Below are 22,994 nucleotides of genomic sequence, written 5' to 3' on the forward strand. Positions count from 1 at the left end.
CAAATGATACAAACCCCCCAAAAATACCATTTAATTCCAGGTTGTAAGGCAACAAAATTGAAAAAATGCCAAGGAGGGTGAATACTTTCTCAAGTCACTGTATAGACTACAGAGTAGAGACATATAACACTCACTGCCTTGTTTCAGAACATGGAAATTTAACACAATTATATTCACCAGTTACCAAGCATTTCATTCTTTGGTATAAAAAAAATAAGTAATTGAAAGTGAGAGGACAACATCTAGAGAACAATGCAACCGGAAAGTCAAATAGTGTCTCATGCTGTGATCGTTCTCTGGACAATGATAAATGACCAGTCATATTTTTTGCAGAATAGTCCCAAGTGATCAGAAGCATTAAACCAAAGACTTAAAAAATGGTTCCCTGGAATCAATACAATTCAATAGCTGACTACAGTATCGTCCAGAGAGCTGCAGACCAGAGTACAACTGGAGAAATAATGAGCAGAAGAACCCTGCATCCTTGGCATCCAGACAGCTAGATATGATGTCAGAGGGACATGCTATTCAGGTTTCTGTTCCATCTATACACTTTAGACACAGTCCCAGAGTTTAACAGCTAGCCACAAGCCATTGTTACTTTCATCAGAGCTCCCCTTTCAGCACTCTGCACAGATATTAACTTTTCATTTGTATCTGCATTCTGCACACATTTATTCCTCTATCACTCACCAGAGCTGTATCACCGACCTTAGTTAGTGCAGCAGATTAAAAGCCAACAGCTATACACTCACACTCAATGTGTCGGACCTCTGGTGGAAGAGCACTATGAATACATTACTACCACCACCACAGCATCCAGCTCCCATCCAACTGACCTACCGCTGCTACAGCATCTCTCACAGCACACACACACACACACACACACACACACACACACACACACACACACACACACACACAAACAGCTAGTTGTCTCCCCCAGCGTACTATCCATCTAGTGTCAGTGTCAGCACCCCCCGGGGCCTAAGTCCCCTAACAGTAATTGTTTCTCTAATGTACATCTCAATTCAAGCAGCGCAATCACCTCACACAAACACACACAAAAGACAAAAAATACAATAATGTCAGCCAGACAGTTGAAGAGAGTGTGAAGTAGAGAGAAAGACTTTTTGTGATCTGTCCATCACATCTGATTGAACTGCATTACCTAACACAATGGAGACTGACTGGCCCACAGCTCAGTTCTCATCCCTGTTGGCCACATCTGTGGGTGTAAAGGTGGAGGAGGAGGTGGAGGTGGAGGTGGAGGTGAAGGTGGAAGTGGAGTAGAGTTTGAATGATAAACCAAAAATTACAGTGGTGGCGGTGGGGGTGGAGGTAGGTGTGGGGTGTCGATGGGGGCAGACGTGGGGGCAGGGGGGCGGGGGCGGAGGTGGGGGCAGAGGTGGGGGTGTCAGTGGGGGTGTCAGTGGGGGTGGAGGTAGGTGTGTGGATTGGGCAGAGGTGGCGGTGGAGGTGAGGGCGGAGGTGGTGGGGGGGGTGATGACGATGGGGCAGAGGTGGCGGCGGAGGTGGTGGTGCAAATGACAGTGGGGGTGGCCGTGGGGGTGGGAGGATAGAGGGGACGGTGCAGCTAGAGGTTGGGGCAGGGGTGGAGGTGGCGGTGGGAGTGACAGTGCAGGTAGAGGTAGAGCTGGCGGTGGCAGTGGCTGTGCAGGTAGTGGTGGGAGTGGAGGTAGAGGTAGAGGAGTTGGTGGTGGTGGTGCAGGTAGTGGTGGGGGTAGAGGTAGAGGAGGTGGTACAGGTAGTGGTGGGGGTGGAGGTAGAGGTAGAGGAGGTGGCGGTACAGGTAGTGGTGGGGGTGGAGGTAGAGGTAGAGGTAGAGGTGGCGGTACAGGTAGTGGTGGGGTGGATGTAGAGGTAGAGGAGGTGCCGGTGGTGGTGCAGGTAGTGGTGGGGGTGGAGGTAGAGGTAGAGTAGGTGGCGGTGGTGGTGCAGGTGGTGGTGGGGGTGGAGGTAGAGGTAGAGGTAGAGGAGGTGGCGGTGGTGGTGCAGGTGGTGGTGGGGGTGGAGGTAGAGGTAGAGGAGGTGGCGGTGGTGGTGCAGGTAGTGGTGGGGGTGAAGGTAGAGGTAGAGGAGGTGGCGGTACAGGTAGTGGTGGGGGTGGAGGTAGAAGTAGAGGTATTGGTAGAGGAGGTGGCGGTGGTGATACAGGTAGTGGTGGGGGTGGAGGTAGAAGTAGAGGTAGAGGAGGTGGTGGTGGTACAGGTAGTGGTGGGGGTGGTAGAAGTAGAGGCAGAGAAGGTGGCGGTGGTGGTGCAGGTAGTGGTGGGGGTGGAGGTAGAGGTAGAGGTAGAGGAGGTGGCGGTACAGGTAGTGGGAGGGGTGGAGGTAGAGGTAGAGGAGGTGGTGGTGGTGGTGCAGGTAGTGGTGGGGGTGGAGGTAGAGGTAGAGGAGGTGGCGGTGGCGGTGCAGGTAGTGGTGGGGGTGGAGGTAGAGGTAGAGGTAGAGGAGGTGGCGGTGGTGGTGCAGGTAGTGGTGAAGGTGGAGGTAGAGGTAGAGGTAGAGGAGGTGGTGGTGGTGCAGGTAGTGGTGAAGGTGGAGGTAGAGGTAGAGGAGGTGGCGGTGGTGGTGCAGGTAGTGGTGAGGGTGGAGGTAGAGGTAGAGGTAGAGGAGTTGGCGGTGGTGGTGCAGGTAGTGGTAGGGGTGGAGGTAGAGGTAGAGGAGTAGGCGGTGGTGGTGCAGGTAGTGGTGAGGGTGGAGGTAGAGGTAGAAGTAGAGGAGGTGGTGCAGGTAGTGGTGGGGGTAGAGGTAGAGACGGTGGTGGTGCAGGTAGTGGTGGGGGTGGAGGTAGAGGTAGTGGAGGTGGCGGTGGTGTTGCAGGTAGTGGTGAGGGTGGAGATAGCGATAGAAGTAGAGGAGGTGGCGGTTGCGGTGGAGGTAGTGGTGAGGGTGGAGCTGGAGGTAGAAGTATAGGAGGTGGCGGTGGTGGTGCAGGTAGTGGTGGGGGTGGAGGTAGAGATAGAGGAGGTGGCGATGGCGGTGCAGGTAGTGGTGGGGGTGGAGGTAGAGGTAGAGGAGGTGGCGGTGGTGGTGCAGGTAGGGGTGAGGGTGGAGGTAGAGGTAGAGGAGAAGGTGATGGCGGTGCAGGTAGTGGTGGGGGTGGAGGTAGAGGTAGTGGAGGTGGCGGTGGTGTTGCAGGTAGTGGTGGAGGTAGAGGTAGAAGTAGAGGTAGAGGAGGTGGCGGTGGTGGTGCAGGTGTGGTAGGGGTGGAGGTAGAGGAGGTGGCGGTGGTGTTGCAGGTAGTGGTGAGGGTGTAGGTAGAGGTAGAAGTAGAGGAGGTGGTGCAGGTAGTGGTGGAGGTAGAGGTAGAGGAGGTGGCGGTGGCGGTGCAGGTAGTGGTGAAGGTGGAGGTAGAGGTAGAGGTAGAGGTAGAGGAGGTGGCGGTGGCGGTGCAGGTAATGGTGGGGGTGGAGGTAGAGGTAGAGTTAGAGGAGGTGGCGGTGGTGGTGCAGGTAGTGGTGAAGGTGGAGGTAGAGGTAGAGGTAGAGGAGGTGGCGGTGGCGGTGGTGGTGCAGGTAGTGGTGAAGGTGGAGGTAGAGGTAGAGGAGATGCGGTGGTGGTGCAGGTAGTGGTGAGGGTGGAGGTAGAGGTAGAGGTAGAGGAGTTGGCGGTGGTGGTGCAGGTAGTGGTAGGGGTGGAGGTAGAGGTAGAGGAGGTGGCGGTGGTGGTGCAGGTAGTGGTGAGGGTGGAGGTAGAGGTAGTGGAGGTGGCGGTGGTGTTGCAGGTAGTGGTGAGGGTGGAGGTAGCGATAGAAGTAGAGGAGGTGGCGGTTGCGGTGGAGGTAGTGGTGAGGGGTGGAGCTGGAGGTAGAAGTAGAGGAGGTGGCGGTGGTGGTGCAGGTAGTGGTGGGGGTGGAGGTAGAGATAGAGGAGGTGGCGATGGCGGTGCAGGTAGTGGTGGGGGTGGAGGTAGAGGTAGAGGAGGTGGCGGTGGTGGTGCAGGTAGTGGTGAGGGTGGAGGTAGCGATAGAAGTAGAGGAGGTGGCGGTTGCGGTGGAGGTAGTGGTGAGGGTGGAGCTGGAGGTAGAAGTAGAGGAGGTGGCGGTGGTGGTGCAGGTAGTGGTGGGGGTGGAGGTAGAGATAGAGGAGGTGGCGATGGCGGTGCAGGTAGTGGTGGGGGGTGGAGGTAGAGGTAGAGGAGGTGGCAGTGGTGGTGCAGGTAGGGGGTGAGGGTGGAGGTAGAAGTAGAGGAGGTGGTGCAGGTAGTGGTGGGGGTGGAGGTAGAGGTAGAGGAGGTGGCGGTGCAGGTAGTGGTGGGGGTGGAGGTAGAGGTAGAGGTAGAGGAGTTGGCGGTGGTGGTGCAGGTAGTGGTGGGGGTGGAGGTAGAGGAGGTGGCGGTGGTTGTGGTGGTGGTGCATGTAGTGGTGAGGGCGGAGGTAGAGGTAGAGGTAGAGGAGGTGGCGGTGGTGGTGCAGGTAGTGATGGGGTGGAGGTGGAGGTAGAGGAGGTAGCGGTTGCGGTGGTGGTGGCAGGTAGTGAAGGTAGAGGAGGTGGCGGTTGCGGTGGTGGTGCAGGTAGTGGTGGGGGTGGAGTTAGAGGAGGTGGCGGTGCTGGTGGTGGTGCAGGTAGTGGTGGGGGTGGAGATAGAGGTAGAGGAGGTGGCGGTGGTGGTGCAGGTAGTGGTGGGGGTGGAGGTAGAGAGAGAGGAGGTGGCGGTGGTGGTGCAGGTAGTGGTGGGGGTGGAGGTAGAGGAGGTGGCGGTGGTTGTGGTGGTGGTGCATGTAGTGGTGAGGGCGGAGGTAGAAGTAGAGGTAGAGGAGGTGGCGGTGGTGGTGCAGGTAGTGATGGGGTGGAGGTGGAGGTAGAGGAGGTAGCGGTTGCGGTGGTGGTGCAGGTAGTGAAGGTAGAGGAGGTGGCGGTTGCGGTGGTGGTGCAGGTAGTGGTGGGGGTGGAGTTAGAGGAGGTGGCGGTGCTGGTGGTGTGCAGGTAGTGGTGGGGGTGGAGATAGAGGTAGAGGAGGTGGCGGTGGTGGTGCAGGTAGTGGTGGGGGTGGAGGTAGAGAGAGAGGAGGTGGCGGTGGTGGTGCAGGTAGTGGTGGGGGTGGAAGTAGAGAGAGAGGAGGTGGCGGTGGTGGTGCAGGTAGTGGTGGGGGTGGAAGTAGAGAGAGAGGCGGTGGTGGTGCAGGTAGTGGTGGGGGTGGAAGTAGAGAGAGAGGAGGTGGCGGTGGTGGTGCAGGTAGTGGTGGGGGTGGAGTGTTATTGAAGTGAGGAGATGTCACGCAGCAGATCACCACCGCAGGTTGGCTTTACAAGCAGGACTCAAAGCAATTAGTGGATAATCCGCTCTATAAAGCCAGAATGAAAGGGTCCATTAAAGGGGGAATGATGGGAAGACATTTACATGCATATAGTTTAATATAGAGTTTTAAGTCTGCGTTAAAAAGAAAATTAGATGAGTGTGTGTAGGGAGCTATTCCTCTGAGAATGTTCACCCGTATCTCTCTCTCTCTCACGCACCCACACACACACACACACACACACACACACACACACACACACACACACACACACACACACACACACACACACACACACACACACACACACACACACACACACAAGGTCTGATCCTCTACCCTCTCTGCAGCTCCTCCCACTGCTCAAAGGCAGCCAGAAACCACCAGGGACGTAGACGTGACAAACAAGATTTCAGACCCCACAATCCTCAAACCTCACAGCCAATTAATGAGGTTAATTGGTTGGGCTGATGCTAGATAGTGGCAATGACAGCTGAATCAAAGTGTGGACAACGACAAGATTTGATTTGGCTTTCAATGAACATTGACCCAATGACAGTTCCAATTGGTCTGGCGTTCAGGGGTTGTTATGATTTATGTTTCAACCCTGCTATCAAAACACAAACTGTTTCCTGTACTACTAGAGCAACTCTAGTGTTACTGTGCTACAGGCTGTTATAGTGTTACTGTACTACAGGCATCTCTAGTGTTACTGAACAACAGTCATCTCTAGTTTTAATGTACAACAGTCATCTCTAGTGTTACTGTACTACGAGAGCATCTTTGTGTTATTGCACGAAAGGCATCTCTAGTGTTACTGGACTACAGGCATCTCGAGTGATACTGTACTACAGGCATCTCTAGTGTTACTGTACTACAGGCGTCTCGAGTGTTACTGTACTACAGGCATCTCTAGTGTTACTGTACTACAGGCATCTCTAGTGTTACTGTACTACAGGCATCTCTAGTGTTACTGTACTACAGGCATCTCTAGTGTTACTGAACAACAGTCATCTCTAGTTTTAATGTACAACAGTCATCTCTAGTTTTAATGTACAACAGTCATCTCTAGTGTTACTGAACAACAGTCATCTCTAGTGTTACTGTACTACAGGCATCTCTAGTGTTACTGTACTACAGGCATCTCTAGTGTTACTGTACTACAGGCATCTCTAGTGTTACTGTACTACAGGCATCTCTAGTGTTACTGTACTACAGGCATCTCTAGTGTTACTGTACTACAGGCATCTCTAGTGTTACTGTACTACAGGCAGTTATAGTGTTACTGTACTACAGGCATCTCTAGTGTTACTGTACTACAGGCGTCTCTAGTGTTACTGTACTACAGGCAGTTATAGTGTTACTGTACTACAGGCATCTCTAGTGTTACTGTACTACAGGCAGTTATAGTGTTACTGTACTACAGGCAGTTATAGTGTTACTGTACTACAGGCAGTTATAGTGTTACTATACTACAGGCATCTCTAGTGTTACTGTACTACAGGCGTCTCTAGTGTTACTGTACTACAGGCGTCTCGAGTGTTACTGTACTACAGGCATCTCTAGTGTTACTGTACTACAGGCATCTCGAGTGTTACTGTACTACAGGCGTCTCGAGTGTTACTGGACTACAGGCATCTCTAGTGTTACTGTACTACAGACATCTCTAGTGTTACTGTACTACAGGCATCTCTAGTGTTACTGTACTACAGGCATCTCTAGTGTTACTGTACTACAGGCATCTCTAGTGTTACTGAACAACAGTCATCTCTAGTTTTAATGTACAACAGTCATCTCTAGTTTTAATGTACAACAGTCATCTCTAGTGTTACTGAACAACAGTCATCTCTAGTGTTACTGTACTACAGGCATCTCTAGTGTTACTGTACTACAGGCATCTCTAGTGTTACTGTACTACAGGCATCTCTAGTGTTACTGTACTACAGGCATCTCTAGTGTTACTGTACTACAGGCATCTCTAGTGTTACTGTACTACAGGCATCTCTAGTGTTACTGTACTACAGGCAGTTATAGTGTTACTGTACTACAGGCATCTCTAGTGTTACTGTACTACAGGCGTCTCTAGTGTTACTGTACTACAGGCAGTTATAGTGTTACTGTACTACAGGCATCTCTAGTGTTACTGTACTACAGGCAGTTATAGTGTTACTGTACTACAGGCAGTTATAGTGTTACTGTACTACAGGCAGTTATAGTGTTACTATACTACAGGCATCTCTAGTGTTACTGTACTACAGGCGTCTCTAGTGTTACTGTACTACAGGCGTCTCGAGTGTTACTGTACTACAGTCATCTCTAGTGTTACTGAACAACAGTCATCTCTAGTATTACTGTACTACAGGCATCTCTAGTGTTACTGTACTACAGGCATCTCTAGTGTTACTGTACTACAGGCATCTCTAGTGTTACTGTACTACAGGCATCTCTAGTGTTACTGTACTACAGGCATCTCTAGTGTTACTGTACTACAGGCAGTTATAGTGTTACTGGACTACAGGCATCTCTAGTGTTACTGTACTACAGGCATCTCTAGTGTTACTATACTACAGGCATCTCTAGTGTTACTGTACTACAGGCAGTTATAGTGTTACTGTGCTACAGGCATCTCTAGTGTTACTGTACTACAGGCATCTCTAGTGTTACTGGACTACAGACATCTCTAGTGTTACTGTACTACAGGCATCTCTAGTGTTACTGTACTACAGGCATCTCTAGTGTTACTGTACCACAGGCATCTCTAGTGTTACTGTACTACAGGCAGTTATAGTGTTACTGTACTACAGGCATCTCTAGTGTTACTGTACCACAGGCAGTTATAGTGTTACTGTACTACAGGCGTCTCGAGTGTTACTGTACTACAGGCATCTCTAGTGTTACTGGACTACAGACATCTCTAGTGTTACTGGACTACAGACATCTCTAGTGTTACTGTACTACAGGCATCTCTAGTGTTACTGTACCACAGGCAGTTATAGTGTTACTGTACTACAGGCATCTCTAGTGTTACTGTGCTACAGGCAGTTATAGTGTTACTGTACTACAGGCAGTTATAGTGTTACTGTACTACAGGCATCTCTAGTGTTACTGTACCACAGGCAGTTATAGTGTTACTGTACTACAGGCGTCTCGAGTGTTACTGTACTACAGGCATCTCTAGTGTTACTGGACTACAGACATCTCTAGTGTTACTGTACTACAGGCATCTCTAGTGTTACTGTACCACAGGCAGTTATAGTGTTACTGTACTACAGGCATCTCTAGTGTTACTGTGCTACAGGCAGTTATAGTGTTACTGTACTACAGGCAGTTATAGTGTTACTGTACTACAGGCATCTCTAGTGTTACTGTACCACAGGCAGTTATAGTGTTACTGGACTACAGGCAGTTATAGTGTTACTGTACTACAGGCAGTTATAGTGTTACTGTACTACAGGCAGTTATAGTGTTACTGTACTACAGGCATCTCTGGTGTTACTGGACTACAGGCATCTCTAGTGTTACTGTACTACAGGCATCTCTAGTGTTACTGTACTAAAGACATCTCTAGTGTTACTGTACTACAGGCATCTCTAGTGTTACTGTACTACAGGCATCTCTAGTGTTACTGTACTACAGGCGTCTCTAGTGTTACTGTACTACAGGCAGTTATAGTGTTACTGTACTACAGGCATCTCTAGTGTTACTGTACTACAGGCAGTTATAGTGTTACTGTACTACAGGCGTCTCTAGTGTTACTGTACTACAGGCAGTTATAGTGTTACTGTACTACAGGCGTCTCTAGTGTTACTGTACTACAGGCGTCTCTAGAGATACTGTACTATAGGCATCTTGTGACTTTTGTTCTCATAGCAGTTTAGAGGAGAAGGTCACTAGCTAGACCACAGGCAGGGATGAGTCTCAGGTTGGTTCCAGCGAATGAATGAAGAGAAGGATGCTAATAACAGAGTAGCAGTTTAGGACAGCTATAATCCCAGAATGCACGGTAATATAAGAATTGGGAATCTAGGACTAGTTTCCCAGGCTTGACCCTCCATGGTCTGACTAAATGAGGTCATAAACAACAGACATCATGACAGAGGAGCAGCAGAGACAGAACATCTAACAGCAAAGTACTCTTCCTGAGAGACAGTGGAATGCTAAGAATTTACACAGGGAGCAGTGTTTAGTCACACAGCAGAGGCATACTATACTGTCATATCTATGTTGTGATGGTGGTAGAGAGCTCCTCCAGGGGGAATAATACTGTAGGCCTACAACTGTGGAGAGAAACTTGTCCTCAACCTTGTCTGTCCTCCATCTCCCCAAGTGACCAGTAACCACATATAAACTTATTGAAAGGTGTCCCTTATTCCAGAGGTATTATAGTACATTGCCACGAATCTAATTGCTCGCTGGAACACACTCCCTGGCCCCATTCAGGACGGGGTCTTATCAGGAGGAAAACACTTTTCACCTGCACTGGGTCATCTGTACGGGCTGCTGACGGTGAGGTCTGTGGGATTTAACTTGGGCTTGGTGCTCTCTCCTGTCTCTGGATCCATCCTCTCATTCCACCACCACCACCACCTCCACTCAGCCACAGCCCCGGTCTTAACCCCAGAACACAGCATGCTGGCAGCGCAGCACAAAGAGCTATTTACTGAGCCTGTGTAGGGAGTTATTCAACTTTAATCCCACTAGCAAGCAGGATATTCCTGCAATGAATTATAGATGACATGGGTTACAATATCCTATATGACCCCTATTCCTCCTAACGCACCAAGATAGGGTTTAATAAACTGAATTATCAACTGGCTGTGTGGATACCGTTTCCTATAAAACTAGATGGAATGATCAACTGGCTGTGTGGATTCCGTCTGTTCTATAACTGGATGGAATTATCAACTGGCTGTGTGGACTCCGTTTCCTATTTAACTAGATGGAATTATCAACTGGCTGTGTGGATACCGTTTCCTATTTAACTAGATGGAATTATCAACTGGCTGTGTGGATTCCGTCTGTTCTTTAACTGGATGGAATTATCAACTGGCTGTGTGGATTCCGTTTCCTATTTAACTAGATGGAATTATCAACTGGCTGTGTGGATTCCGTTTCCTATTTAACTAGATGGAATTATCAACTGGCTGTGTGGATTCCATCTGTTCTTTAACTGGATAGAATTATCAACTGGCTGTGTGGATTCCGTCTGTTCTTTAACTAGATGGAATTATCAACTGGCTGTGTGGATTCCGTCTGTTCTTTAACTGGATGGAATTATCAACTGGCTGTGTGGATTCCATCTGTTCTTTAACTAGATGTAATTATCAACTGGCTGTGTGGATTCCATCTGTTCTTTAACTGGATGGAATTATCAACTGGCTGTGTGGATTCCGTCTGTTCTTTAACTAGATGGAATTATCAACTGGCTGTGTGGATTCCGTCTGTTCTTTAACTGGATGGAATTATCAACTGGCTGTGTGGATTCCGTCTGTTCTTTAACTAGATGGAATTATCAACTGGCTGTGTGGATTCCGTCTGTTCTTTAACTGGATGGAATTATCAACTGGCTGTGTGGATTCCGTTTCCTATTTAACTAGATGGAATTATCAACTGGCTGTGTGGATTCCGTCTGTTCTTTAACTAGATGGAATTATCAACTGGCTGTGTGGATTCCGTTTCCTATTTAACTAGATGGAATTATCAACTGGCTGTGTGGATTCCGTCTGTTCTTTAACTAGATGGAATTATCAACTGGCTGTGTGGATTCCATCTGTTCTTTAACTGGATAGAATTATCAACTGGCTGTGTGGATTCCGTTTCCTATTTAACTAGATGGAATTATCAACTGGCTGTGTGGATTCCATCTGTTCTTTAACTAGATGGAATTATTAACTGGCTGTGTGGATTCCGTCTGTTCTTTAACTGGATGGAATTATCAACTGGCTGTGTGGATTCCGTCTGTTCTTTAACTAGATGGAATTATCAACTGGCTGTGTGGATTCCGTCTGTTCTTTAACTAGATGGAATTATCAACTGGCTGTGTGGATTCCGTCTGTTCTTTAACTGGATGGAATTATCAACTGGCTGTGTGGATTCCGTCTGTTCTTTAACTAGATGGAATTATCAACTGGCTGTGTGGATTCCGTCTGTTCTTTAACTAGATGGAATTATCAACTGGCTGTGTGGATTCCATCTGTTCTTTAACTAGATGGAATTATCAACTGGCTGTGTGGATTCCGTCTGTTCTTTAACTGGATGGAATTATCAACTGGCTGTGTGGATTCCGTCTGTTCTTTAACTGGATGGAATTATCAACTGGCTGTGTGGATTCCGTCTGTTCTTTAACTAGATGGAATTATCAACTGGCTGTGTGGATACCGTTTCCTATTTAACTGGATGGAATTATCAACTGGCTTTGTAGATACCATCTGCTGTACACCAAGATGGAATTTCATATAATAGAAAAGGAAGTTGGCGAGCTGAAAGAAGTGAGAGGGGAAATGTGATTCTGATGTGAATAACAGCTGGGGGTAGGATAGTGGTGGTCAGGTTGTGCAGAAACCTGTGTGTGTTGGAGGCGGGAGGCAGCAGGGAGGAGGGGAGAGTGTGCCTAGATGGGGGAGGCTGAAGTATACAGTGATGAGAAGGGAAGGTCCACTATGTGTTGAGGTAGGACTGAATGCTTCCTCTCACACTAACGTGTCTCAACTGAAAGGATGTCTTTCTGGCTTCAGGGAATGTAACTGAACCATTGCACTGAACCATTATACTGAACCATTATATTGAACCATTATACTGAACCATTATACTGAACCATTATACTGAACTGTTATACTGAACCATTATACTGAACCATTATATTGAACCATTATACTGAACCATTATACTGAACCATTATACTGAACTGTTATACTGAACCATTATATTGAACCATTATATTGAACCATTATACTGAACCATTATACTGAACTGTTATACTGAACCATTATACTGAACCATTATATTGAACCATTATATTGAACCATTATACTGAACCATTATATTGAACCATTATACTGAACCATTATACTGAACTATTATACTAAACCAGTATATTGAACCATTATACTGAACCATTATATTGAACCATTATACTGAACCATTATACTGAACTATTATACTAAACCAGTATATTGAACCATTATACTAAACCAGTATATTGAACCATTATACTGAACCATTATATTGAACCATTATACTGAACTGTTATACTGAACCATTATACTGAACTATTATACTAAACCATTATACTGAACCATTATACTGAACTATTATACTAAACCAGTATATTGAACCATTATACTGAACCATTATACTGAACTATTATACTAAACCAGTATATTGAACCATTATACTGAACCTCTGTACTGTTCTATTTGCTCTTCTCTATCTGTCAGGATATCCCTAAAATGGCAAACGTGTCCTCCAATCCGGTTTAGACTAGATGCATGTCCCATCCCCCTAAAATAAAACACAGTGGGTATGCTCCAATAAACTAAATCAACAAGTGACATTGTGTTCATTTTCTCCCAGTATCAGCAGTCGTGGAAAAAGTACCCAATTGTGATACTTGAGTAAAAGTAAAGATACCTTCATAGAAAATGACTCAAGTAAAGTGAGTCACCCAGTAAAAAACTACTGAAGTGAAAGTCTAAAAGTGTCAAAAGTCAATCTAATTGCTAAAATGTACTTAACTATCAAAAGTAAAAGTACAAGTATAAATCATTTCAAATTCCTTATATTAGGCAAAGCAGACAACCACATTTTCTAGTTGTTACTTATTTACTGATAGCCAGGGGCACGCTCCAACACTCAGACATAATTTGCAAACGAACCATGTGTTTAGTGAGTCCGCCAGATCAGAGGCAGTAGGGATGACCAGGGATGTGTGTGAATTAGACAATTGTCCTGTCCTGCTAAGCATTCAAAATGTAATGAGTACTTTTGGTGTCAGGGAAAATGTATGGAGCAAATATAACATCATTTTCTTTCGGAATGTAGCAAAGTAAATATTACAAATACTAATAGTAAAGTAAAGTACAGATACCCTAAAAAACAACTTGAGTAGTACTTTAAAGTATTTTTACTTACATACTTTACACCACTGGATCAGTATGTACACCTACATAGTTTTCAGACACAAAGTTTACTACAAATTATGATGGCGAAGCTATTTCAGCTGAGCACTGGGTTTTCCCGAAAATGGTCCTGACTGCCAGCAAGTGCAGGGTCAGCAACACCAGTAAATCCTAGTGAAATACACTGGGCACAGTCTCCTGGGTAACTTTAGAGTCACAGCCGAGTTCTCTGACGGAGAGTTGGTTGGCAAGGTTGGTAGTAAATTGAGGGGAGTGAGAAATCCAAAGTGGTAGTTACAATGGAAGACAGCATTGCATTAAAGCCAATTCCCATAAAGAATGGATAATATCATTGCCTGCATGCAACATAACTCATTATAATTGCCAATGCTTCTGAGTTGACAAGTTAAGTCATATCTCTTATCCTTTATCATAGGGAGTAGACTCCACACTTCCTGGAGTTGATGGTTAACTTTGACTCAATACTGAGGTCAGGCCACTGTGTTTCATGTATGACCCCTGAGCCTGTGGACTTCCTGTATCCCATGGTTGTCCCATACACAGAGAGGGGCCTTTCATTACTGCCTGGTCTGCTCCCAAATCACAGGGCTGTGCTGTGGCCGAGCCTCGGAGGGAGGGAGCCTTTCTGAAGCCAAATGTAATGGAATCCAGGGTCGTCATTATCAAGTATGCCGGGCCGACATCAGGGAGGACTTTATGATACTCAAACAGCTGCTATCCCCCCCCCCCCTCCCTCTCTCCCTCCCTCCCCCCTCTCTCCCCCTCTCCCCCCCCCCTCTCTCCCCCTCTCCCTCCCTCTCTCCCCCCTCCCCCCCCCCCCTCCCTCTCTCCCCCTCCCTCCCTACAGCTCTGAGGGGGGGATATTCCCTTCCTGATAAAGCTAATCCTGTGCCATTAGACAAACCAAACCGTGTATTTATGGGAACTACTGATGTAACATTCCTGCAGCCTCTCAGAGCAGAGCAGCTCTCTGTGGGATGGGAAACAGCCAGGCTAGAGGAGTCCATGGAAATATCACAATATTCATTATTATATATCTGAGCAGTTAAAGACAGAGTCTGTCGGCCCAAGTGTTAACAGTCAGAAAACACATCTTCCAATGATTCCATTACATACATCAACTGAAACTGACGCAGCCGAATTTTGTGAGATAAGTTAATCAAATACAGAAAGGCACTCACAAACAACATGACCATCCAAAACACACAGGACCGTATAGGGCACACATCCAACATAAACAACAGCTACAGTGACATGAATATGTTTGTCTCCTCTCAATGCTGGGAGCTCAACTAAAGTATAAACATTGTGGAAATCAATGAATGTGGTACAATGGAGTGGAGTCCGTTGGATTGGAGTTGGGCGCTGGCTGTGAACATTAGAACGCAGCGTGACAGAGACACAACAATGTGACAGAAAACATGGTAATTACCTGGTAAGAGCACTGTTGTGTGTGTGGGTAAATGACAGGTGGTTATGATAAGTGGTAAAGGTATTGTACCAGCAGCAGAGCCTCAGTCAGCCTATCTTAACCACATGTAGGTGGGAGTCACGCAGGAGAGAAGATTACTCTTCACAGTTCCTCCAGCTACTACATTGGCCCTGCGAATGTCTGTGTGTCTGTCTGTGTGGGCCACAGTGAAAGAGTGCTACACACTCCTCATTATCTATAGTGCTCTTGGGAACAGCTCACTCACTCACACCCAAAGAAACCTGCTTTGAAACCCCAATATGAAGACATTATGCGTCACTGATTTGATGATATAACAACTCCAGGGTTGAGGGAAGAAAAGGGTCTGCATTCTTTCACAACAGCAGTGGAGAGACACAGGGGTTATACTTGAGCATATTATACTATTTTGCATGTAGATTAGTTTATCTGCAGGTCTCTGTTGGGGGTTCGCTGCTGCTTTATCAGAGTATGAATAATTGAATAGGGGTGAGAAGAGATATTTTTGTGGCAGAACACTGAAAATAGAGCTAGTAACAAAAGCTAATGTATTCCAAAAATGTGTAACCACCACGCATAGAAGTACCATACTCACCTGAGGGGTAGTAAGAGAATGAAAGTCTAATTCTTCCCTAAAACATGGTTCCTATATTCTTTGAAGCTGCCCGGTCCCCTGTGTGTCAGGAGTCAGCCCTGACCTGGACAACCGTGTGGAAGGGCCATGCAGTGGAGCTGCTGTAATTGGTTGTGATCTGACCCCCCTGAGGCGGTGAGGGGGCATGATTCTGGGGTCACACAGTCTTTCTCTCTTGCTCCTCTCTGGGCCCTGTTCTAGCCTCTGCTCTATTTGTTCCTGCTTTCATCCTTCTCTCTCTTTCTACTAGTCATTACTAGGGTTCTTCTGCCTCCACAGCCAGCGACCTCGCGCCCAGCCAATCCATCAGCATCCTTCATAGCCTTGTATATAGCCCACTGTGTCGTCACAGCAGCCACTGTACTAGAGCTCTGGGAGGTGAGGGGAGGGTGGGGGTGGGGGTGGGGGGTGCTCTGTAAACTCCTGTGAGACCAATTTGTGAAAGGGTGAGGTAGTAACAGGAAGCTTGTGCTGGACTACTCCCCTAATCCCCTATTCTCCTACTCCCCTACTCTCCTACTCCCCTACTCCCCTATTCTCCTACTCCCTAACTCCCCTACTCTCCTACTCCCCTACTCCCCTACTCTCCTACTCTCCTACTCCCTTACTCCCTTACTCCCCTACTCTCCTACTCCCCTACTCCCCTATTCTCCTACTCCCCTACTTTCCTACTCCCCTACTCCCCTACTCTCCTACTCCCCTACTCCCCTACTCCCCTACTCTCCTACTCCCCTACTCTCCTACTCCCCTACTCCCCTATTCTCCTACTCCCCTACTCCCCTATTCTCCTACTCCCCTACTCCCCTATTCCCAACATGCACAGCCTCCCGACGTCGAGGGAAACCGTCATCAGCACAGCTCAGCAAAGAACAAAATGGAACAATGCAACTAAGCATTCTATTCTCCTACTCCCCTACTATCCTACTCCCCTACTCTCCTACTCCCCTACTCCCCTACTCTCCTACTCCCCTAATCTCCTACTCCCTTACTCCCTTACTCCCTTACTCCCCTACTCCCCTACTCCCCTACTCCCCTATTCTCCTACTCCCCTACTCTCCTACTCCCCTACTCCCCTACTCTCCTACTCCCCTACTGCCCTATTCTCCTACTCCCCTACTCCCCTATTCTCCTACTCCCCTACTCCCCTATTCCCAACATGCACAGCCTCCCGATGTCGAGGAAAACCGTCATCAGCACAGCTCAGCAAAGAACAAAATGGAACAATGCAACTAAGCAACAAATTCATTTCACATAACATTGGGGCACTCAGGGAGGATTTATCATAATGGTGTGAAGTATAAAAAGATAACGTAAGGTGTTCATCCCAGGTTCAACATGAACACAAAGTGGTTTTCTTTGTATTTACATGGGGAGCGGAAGTTACTATTTTATAGTTAATCAGTCATGAAGATGGTGAGCTGAGCAACAGTACATACAGTACATATTACATACTGAGTGGAGTGGGGAAAGGGGAAGGTTTTCTTTCACGGTGTGGTTGGTTTAGCATCCATGTGAAAAGACAACATTGCCTGTTGCAGCGTGGACACCGCCATGAATGTCCCCGTACCACCCAGATTTACTATGGCTCTACAGTGCACACCATGTAATTGATGCTTTCAATTCACAGAGTCACATAGGAATTTACAAGGCAGAGCTTACTAATAGGATAGAATCGTTTTCTGGATTCATGAAGCTGCCACTCTGTTACAAATCTAATAACTATTAAACTTGAAAACGAGCACACAACCCACAACCATTTAGCTGCTTTCAGCAGAAAAGCCTCACAGAGAGATTGGACCAGGGGGGAGGTGGTGTCAGGGTTGGAGGGGGTGGAGGGAGGTGGCTAACGGGCCATATTGTTCAATTAAAGAGATTTATTTAGAAGCTGAGCAATGAGATTGATTATTTATCTCATAAATAATCCCTGCTCTGTGTTGGGTATAGGTGGACTAGATGAGACGTGGGCTTTGTGCAGGCCTGGTCAATATTTCTCTATCAGGAGACAATAAGACAAAGCCTACACTGGTGGGCTCAGAGCCCTGGAGCCAGGCTGGGGCCTGATATTAAAACCTGTGGGGGTTAATCAGAGCTTGGGGGCCACCAGGCAAGTGAGCACACGCCAGAGCCCCCCTGTGTATTGCTTAGCCACACTACCCTGCACCCCCAGCCCAAATGACATTACTCCCTCATTACTAACCCAGCTCCAGCCAGACCTGAATCATAAACCACCCATTTAGACACACGTCCACAGATCCAGCCCCAGATTAGCCTGCCGTATTGGGCCTGCGCTCAGTGGGCTGGGGGGAGACGGGGGGCCAATACAGGAGCTTGACCTGTGCTGCTGGCCAGCCAGCAGTCACTCATTAGATAGATATACAGCTAGACACAGGAGAGGAGAGGAGAGGAGAGGAGAGGAGAGGAGAGGAGAGGAGAGGAGAGGAGAGGAGAGGAGAGGAGAGGAGAGGAGAGGAGAGGAGAGGAGAGGAGAGGAGAGGAGAGGAGAGGAGAGGAGAGGAGAGGAGAGGAGAGGAGAGGAGAGGAGAGGAGAGGAGAGGAGAGGAGAGGAGCTCACACTGCTAATGCCACAGGTCCTGCCCTCTCCCCCTCTGTTATTTGCTCAATTGACAGCAAGCTTCCCTGGTTTTATTACACATATCAATATTCTTTATTGAAATTATGCCTGATAGGATAAAACTCACCTACATCAGGAGAAGGTACAGGACCAAGGAGGAACCAGCAGGCACAAAGGAAAGAAGAGAGAGTGAGAAAAATATATATTACATGATATGAGAATAACACAATATATATTATCTGAAATTAGATTATGAAAATGATGGCATTGTTGGAAATTAGATCACTAAAGTTGTTAATAAAATGTCAGGTTTGATGTATTTTTTTTAATGGATAGCATGTGTATTTGTCAATATCAAACTCTACCATAGACAAACGTGTGCGTTCATCACTTCAAACTTCTACTAGATTTTCATCATAGTGTTGCATTTATCCATCAGGAAGTGAACGACAACGATGATGTTGACAACAGATGTACAAGACACTTTTTATCACAAAGACAGACTCCTGAAATATTTCAGGTACTGACACAATGGAAACAAATGAAGATGCAATCCTCCTTTCTACGTTTACAGCCGATCCTATTTCCATTTATATAGCCAGCTAAAATCTGTTTAAGAGGACTTGTCTTTTCTAATGAGATGTCACCTGATTTAGAGTCGGGGGAGTTGAAGGCTACAATGTTTCACAAAGGTCTTCTCCCCACCACCGGGAGGTCAATACAAATCAATAGAGCCAATACAATTATTAATACAGTCCTGGCCAGTTAGATGTGAATGAAACGGATGACATTAAGCCAGATTGATCCAGAGGGAAATCGATTTCATAAAGCGCTGAATGCCATCATTATATTCCACACAATGGAGCTGGACTGAGAGAGAGGAATGCAGAGGCGGTTCATTTGATTCTTCTGAACACATTCCTCATACAGCTGTCATATTATCCATAATATACTGTAAAGGAAACATCAGCCTGCTGCAATAATCACACACGCAAACACTCATTACACATAATATCTACGCAGTCACAGAAACACAGTGTTTGTGTTTATGCTGTGCGTGTGTGTATGCTGTGAGTGTGTGCATGCGTGTGTGTATGCTGTGAGTGTGTGCATGCGTGTGTGTGTGTTCCTACTTGTGTGTGTGTGTTCCTACATCTGTTTGTGTGCGTTCCTACATGTGTGTGTGGCTGTGCAGTATATCCAGCACTACAGACTGTGTATTGGCTCTATGTAGGCCCGTGGAGACAGGGCTTGGTCACCAGCCAGCCACTGAGTCCCAGGTGTCTGTCCAAAATGGATATTCACCCAGGAGATTAGCCCAGCTCCCAGTACAGCACCCAATTCAGCTCCCAATGGACCCAGTGCCAGAGCCAATAACACAGCATTAACGCTGGTAAACACACAGGCCGGGAGTCTGACTGTTTGAATAACCCCCAGCACAAGAACAGAGTGGATCTACCAATTACGTCCTGATTATTGTCATTAAAACCCATAAAGTGCAGCTTCATTAGATTCGTCACAAGTCATGTTAGAAATGAAATGACAGGAATTATCTGTGGATATAGCCAAGGGTTTATTGAGGACACCAGACGGTTCACATCTATTCCTATCCCTGTCCATTCCGGGTCTGTTAGCACGTAATTCAGTCATAACACTGTAACACTTTGGTAGCACCATCCTCCCCAGAGTGGACTGAGGAGCCTGAAGAGGTGTACAGTCAGTGGAGGGTATAAAATGTTGACTGACTCAGTGTGTGTGTGTCCTGGTGCCAGCAGCAGCTGCTCCTGCTCCTTCCTGGCCAGTCAGCCAGTCACACGGTAAGAGGACCCACAGGAACCCGCCCTCTGAGCTCTGTGCTCCTGCTCCTTCCTGGCCAGTCAGCCAGTCACACGGTAAGAGGACCCACAGGAACCCGCCCTCTGAGCTCTGTGCTCCTGCTCCTTCCTGGCCAGTCAGCCAGTCACACGGTAAGAGGACCCACAGGAACCCGCCCTCTGAGCTCTGTGCTCCTGCTCCTTTCTGGCCAGTCACACGGTAAGAGGACCCACAGAAACCTGACCTCTGAGCTCAGTTCTTACTGCACAATCACACAGGTAGACCTGCAGGGCCTCAGCATTCAGCGCGTCACAACTAATTACTGTCCAGTCTGAACACCCACACTCATGCAAGCATATGTAGCAGTGTGATGTTGTTCCCCTAGATTATGCACCAAGTTGCACACAAGGACCAATTCAAATAGGCCAGGTCAAGAGGGGATGTTAACAATTTGATAATAATAATGATAATTCAGTGTTTTTTTTAAATTTAATTACAGCTGCATAGCTAATATTATTCTTTGGTGTACAAACACTTTTTGATATCTATATTGTACATACATGTGATTGTAAAAGTTTTGTATATTTTGGTTTGGCCCATCGCGGGTTATCTGCATTTCCACGTATTGTTCTCTTTTGCCTGACCTTCAGCTAGCAAGGTGCCTGAGAGCTAGGACTGCGCCAAGGGCTAACATAATGTGTGTTGTCTCTTTGTGTGCAGGGCAAATAAAAATAATTCAACTAGCAGACCTTCAGTTGTGGCAGCGTCCTAATTAAAAGTACACACCGCAGAATGAACCACGCTACACATACTCACTATCGCAATGCATTTCCTGAATGAATTATACAGTGGGGAGAACAAGTATTTGAAACACTGCCGATTTTGCAGGTTTTCCTACTTACAAAGCATGTAGAGGTCTGTCATTTTTTATCATAGGTACACTTCAACTGTGAATCTAAAACAAAAATCCAGAAAATCACATTGTATGATTTTTAAGTAATTAATTTGCATTTTATTTATCTGACAGAGCTCCAGCGTTTCTTTGTAGAGATGGGAGAAACGTCCAGAAGCACAGCCATCTCTGCAGCACTCCACCAATCAGGACTTTACGGTAGAGGCCAGATGGAAGCCACTCCTCAGTAAAAGGTACATGGCAGCCCACTTGGAGTTTGCCAAATTGCACCTAAAGGAAGGTCAGACCATGAGAAACAAGATTCTCTGGTCTGACTCTTTGGCTTGAATGGCAAGAATACGGTGAATCATGGTGGTGGCAGGATCGTGCTGTGGGGATGTTTTTCAGCGGCAGGGACTGGGAGACTAGTAAGGATCGAGGGAAAGATGAACAGAGCAAAGAACAAAGAGATCGTTGTTGAAATCCTGCTCAGGACATCAGACTGGGACGAAGGTTCCCCTTCCAACAGGACAATGACCCTAAGCACACAGCCAAGATAACTAATCGAACATCTCTGGAGAGACCTGAAAGTATCTGTGCAGTGACACTTCCCATCCAACCTGACAAAGCTTGAGAGGATCTGCAGAGAAGAATCAAAGAAACTCCCCAAATACATGTGTATTTGCCAAGCTTGTAGCATCATACCCAAGCAGACTTGAGGCTGTAGTTGCTACCAAAGGTACTTCAACAAAGTACTGATTAAAGGGTCTGAAAACCTATGTAAATGTATTATTTTTTATTTGTGATAAATTTGCAAATATTTCTAAAAACCTGTTTTGCTTTGTCATTATGGGGTATCGTGTGTGGATTGATGGAGGGGTGGCGTAATGTAACAACATGTGGAAAAAGTCAAGGGGTCTGAATACTCTCCGAATGCATTGTAGAACAACACGTTCTACACATTTTTTGTTTGTTTTGTCCTTTAAACTACTACATCTAGTTTGATGGTTGTACCATCAATTGTCCCATTAACAATCACCCATGATAGCAAACCCTTTTCATTTCAAACTTCTCTAGTATAGGCTACTTATCGTAATGAACAATATCAGCAAAATGGTTACACTTACTCAAGCACACACACACACACACACACACACACACACACACACACACACACACACACACACACACACACACACACACACACACACACACACACTCTCAAGCACAAACTTAAGCACAAGCACAAACACACACACACACACACACACACACACACACACAAGCACACACACTTACTCAAGAACACACACACACATACACATTGACGCTGAGGGTAGAAGCAAGCAATCAAGTGGTGATAGGAGACATTGTTGTAGCAGCCATCACTGAAAATCTGAACTTTCACTGTGAAATGAGGTGAAATGAGAGGAGAAATCCAATCTATTCTGCAATCCCACATTTCTGAACAGTCTCTGTGTTGTGAAGAAAGTTCAGGGGTTTCATAAAGTTAAAGATACTCCTGAGGGGCTAATCCAGTGTTTAGAAGGACTAATAAATAAATCCTGTAAAGGTCTGAGCGCTAAGAGCTCTCTGACTGATCCCCTTCACCAATCCTCCCTGACCCTCTCTGTACTGTAACCTATCTCTAGCTGTAGAGTGTAGAGTAGCTGCCTGCCCTGAGGAGAAACCAGAGCTGGGCCACCATACCATCACCACCAGCCACCAGCCCTCCAGGTCTCTCTCTGCCACATTGAGACACTTCAATGGACTCACACAGCAACACCACTCCAATACCACCATTTCCCTCCTATTTATTTATACACATTCAAATTCACTTCAAAGGGCCGTTTGAAGAGACTCTGGGCTTTGAAGCCCACACTGCAACACAGCCCTTTCTATCCCACAATCCACTCTGGTGTGTCATTACTACATCAGCTTCTTCCCTTCCCAGCGAGGGTCCTGATTAGCACAGTATAACTCGTTAACACGAGAGGACTGAACAAGATATTAGCATGGAGGTCGAGTGAGGGCTGGAGCCAGCTCTGATACCAAGTATTACCAACATTGATCTGACCAACGGAGATGGGATTACTCTGTTTCCACCCAATGTTGGAGGTCACCTGAGACAAAGGAAGAAGCACAGCACATAACGTGCGAAGATGCATAACTGGTATAAGTATGGGTGGTTTTGCTCTTTCTCTTTCAACTCTGGTTGCATGGTAACACCT

The 22,994-nt window shown here is 46.8% G+C and overlaps 1 protein-coding gene across 1 annotated transcript in view; it reads right to left on the bottom strand.

Annotated features, from left to right (window-relative positions):
- Positions 1 to 1,202: 1,202 nt before the first annotated feature.
- Positions 1,203 to 22,994, bottom strand: part of LOC116353714 (mucin-2-like) — a 121,738-nt gene continuing 99,946 nt past the window's right edge. Inside the window, exons 3-7 of the mRNA XM_031791439.1 lie at positions 19,888 to 20,075; positions 4,383 to 4,576; positions 3,578 to 3,827; positions 1,968 to 2,973; positions 1,203 to 1,673 (exon numbers count right to left, since the gene is read on the bottom strand). Of these exons, the coding sequence (XP_031647299.1) occupies positions 1,203 to 1,673; positions 1,968 to 2,973; positions 3,578 to 3,827; positions 4,383 to 4,576; positions 19,888 to 20,075 (2,109 nt within the window). The remainder of the gene's footprint in view (positions 1,674 to 1,967; positions 2,974 to 3,577; positions 3,828 to 4,382; positions 4,577 to 19,887; positions 20,076 to 22,994) is intronic.

Source organism: Oncorhynchus kisutch, linkage group LG15 (assembly GCF_002021735.2).
Source record: "Oncorhynchus kisutch isolate 150728-3 linkage group LG15, Okis_V2, whole genome shotgun sequence".
In the NCBI taxonomy this organism is placed as follows: Eukaryota; Metazoa; Chordata; class Actinopteri; order Salmoniformes; family Salmonidae; genus Oncorhynchus; species Oncorhynchus kisutch.